This window comes from Dendroctonus ponderosae, unplaced genomic scaffold (genome assembly GCF_020466585.1).
Source record: "Dendroctonus ponderosae isolate FM_Combo_2020 unplaced genomic scaffold, Dpon_F_20191213v2 Dpon_F_20191213_8, whole genome shotgun sequence".
Classification (NCBI taxonomy): Eukaryota; Metazoa; Arthropoda; class Insecta; order Coleoptera; family Curculionidae; genus Dendroctonus; species Dendroctonus ponderosae.
In genome coordinates this window covers 12,444,704-12,447,754 of record NW_026019016.1, presented here as the reverse complement: position 1 = coordinate 12,447,754, position 3,051 = coordinate 12,444,704, and the positions used below count along the sequence as shown (strand labels likewise).

The window sequence follows — 3,051 nt, the reverse complement described above, 5'->3', positions numbered from 1 at the left end:
GTCCCGTTTTTGCTCATTTCTCGGAGGCAAAATGAGCAAGAACGCTCATTTGTACATCATTCTAGACAGAAATAAATGGCCTTTTTAGAAAGTGACCCATGGATGGGGAAATGTTTGCAGTTTTCTGAAAAAAGGCTTGAATTGAAGAAGTTTTAGATTTGCGTGGTTTTTTTTGAGTTGCAAAACCCACTTGAACATGCCGCTGTTTTTTTCGAAGTTTCTCAAGAACCATTCGAGCCAGAGAATTCGTTTTGGCACCGTTGGATAGAGAATAGAANCGCCCTTGACGGGAAAAGAAGGCGTCATCCAGTGGCAGGGGGGATTCTAAGAATGGGAAGCAACCTGTTACATGTGAAAAGACCATCGAATGTTTATATAGGTCACAAACGGGCGGCCAATGCGAAGTGAACAGGCGGACGGGCGGACGGGCGGACCGTCCGCTGGCAGAATGTCGGGCAAAAGCGGCAATATAAAAAGGCGAACATTGAATGCGGTCCAAAATGTATTTTAGGTTTTTCCGTCAATAATAAACATTGCGGCCCGCAGCCAAAAAAGCGACCAGCAGTGGCAACGGTGCATGTCGCAGGAGCCACCAAAACTGACAGGTCTAGTTAAACAATTGCCACCCGGGCAAGCAGGGCCGTTCAGACATCCGGATTGGCCCTGGACGGGGGCAGCGCTGGAATGGGGGCGACCGCAAATAGGCGACATTTTGCCGCAAAACCGCCACATTTCGGAGCGCAATCGATAGCTTCGTCATGGCGCCTAGAAAATCAATTGTGCGCGAAGCTGTCGAAACTTTTGGATGGAAAAAAGTTGATGCACTGACCTTGTATCATACGTTGCGTGGTCGATTGTTTCACGGTGTTGTTCGAAGACATTTCTGGGTTGCGTTCTTTGCACTTCAAAATATAAACATCGGTTAAAATCGCACTTTTAACACTCCCGGACCGCACACAAGCTAGAAACTACTCAAGATGGAGCGACGAGCGCCTACGACCCAGCCAGAGCTCCAGCCAATGCGCAGGATTTCTCGCGTTGAATCGTTGCCGGCAATAAGCAGGCATTTTCTGATGCGACATCTGCGCCGACCAGTCCAAACGTGTCGGTCGCCCATCCGCCTGTCGCAGGAATACATCCGGATCGACCTTTATTTGCGCCACATTCGCCTAGGTGACGGCCGTCTTTTCTTAACTGTCAAACTGGCCAATATGGCGGATGCCAACTTTAAAGACGCGGCTAATAGAGGAACATAATCCTTGCGACGTTGCCACCTTTCGCCAATGAATAGGCGCGGTCAATTTCGAAATATCCATTGCTTTTTAACTAGGAGGCTGATAACTTGCGTTTACGGAGCCGCCTTACACAATTTATCGTTTGTAGTCAGAAACAAGAACACAGATTACCAAACTAACTCTTCTCAACAATAAGTCCTTACCTATTCTAATTTTATAAAAATGAATATATTTAATGAATAATTTAAAAAAATAGTTTCTAACTAATTCAATAAACATCTTGGTCAGCTATTAGCTTAAAACCGCTTAATCTCAGTCATTCCAATTTGGCTCTTGTTCTGTTTGTAATTATACTTTCAATAACAACATAAACCGGAAACAAAAAAACATATGTTCTTAAAAGCTTAGGTAAATACGTTTAAATATAATTTTTTACCTTAGGCTCGTTGAGCCAGTTTCCTTTTCTTTTATTGCCCCTTGCCCTTTAGAGAAAAATAACAACGGCCACGCAGAAAAAAGGCAAAGCCGGAAAAATTCTAAGCAATAAAAAGAATTGTCTAAAAATCACTCGGATATGCCCTCTATTACTAATCTCAGAACATATATATACTATATAAGAAGAAATGTATTGCGAAAAGCTATAATCGCCGTTCAAATAACGCATAACAAGTTTTAAGATTAAACCGTAGATAAGTGTATGTCCACGGCATTTTTCTTTCAGCTCATATGATGAACTTGTATGATCAATCAGTAAATAATACCAGGTTTTTGAACACTTTTGAAAACAATAAATAACAACTACAAAATAATTTTATATGTATTATACACAGAAAATAACAATAACATGCAGCCGTAATTTTGTGATACATTCCTTGTCATACATACTGCCATTCTAGTAACTCATAAAAACTTTAATTAGAAAACTCATAAAAAGCATTTTAAATAACAGCCTGTATAGCATGGCAAAGAAACGGTGTATGGAGAATTTGAGGTACCAAATTCATTTTTTCAAATGGCATCTGCAGCCTCTAAGATTTTAGCTCTCAGATTGAATAGAAAAATAAAGCCATAAATTTGAAAAGTTCAAAAAAATTGACAAGTTTTCTTGTAAATCGGTCTCTTAATTTTTTTGCATAAAAGATTCAGTTTGACGGTATTTAACAGTAAAACGTTAGGAAAAACGCGGTTTTTCTGTTTAGAGACAGTGTTGTTTAGAAATATTCATCTAAAAGTGAAAAAACTCCAGTTTTCCCAGTAAATGATTATAAACTTTCGCTTTTTCGGTTTTTTTCAGGCGAAACGTTTCTGGAAAAACATCCAGAAATAGTTATTAAGGTTTTGTCCATAATTCGCTTCAAAGAGTGTTCCAAACATTTTTGCAAGGCTGTTAAAAGGGGCCGAATGTTTCGATAAAATGTATCTTACATCTTTTCACAGAAAAGACCTGAAAATTGTCAGTATTTTAAGTTTTGTATGGCAACCCTGTTGGTTGGCATAAAACTGAATAAAAGTATTTAGTTTTTGAAGCTGAAATGGGGTTTCGAAAGTTCGCTGCAAACCGATGAATGCGGCGAATTTTGCAGCAAAATTAACTTTGCCATTTTTGGCAGAAAATCATCAGAAAATAATTGCTTTCTGCGTTTTCGATTAAAAACTTTTACTGCAAACTTCTTTTTGGGTATATCGCCTCAAAAATTTTTGTCTTTAAAAAAAATTACATGATTTCCTCACGTCTTTTATTACAGATTGATAAATAGTGCTCCTATTTCGCAATAAGAACGAATTATTTATCAAAAAGTAATCAAGAACTATCACC

The 3,051-nt window shown here is 38.8% G+C and overlaps 1 protein-coding gene across 1 annotated transcript in view; it reads right to left on the bottom strand.

The window, feature by feature from the left end:
- Positions 1-1,085, bottom strand: part of LOC109541944 (serine/threonine-protein phosphatase 2B catalytic subunit 3) — a gene marked incomplete in the record, with an annotated part of 59,971 nt that extends 58,886 nt beyond the window's left edge. Inside the window, 1 exon segment of the mRNA XM_048669315.1 lies at positions 830-1,085. Coding sequence (XP_048525272.1) covers positions 830-881 — 52 coding nt within the window.
- Positions 1,086-3,051: the final 1,966 nt, after the last annotated feature.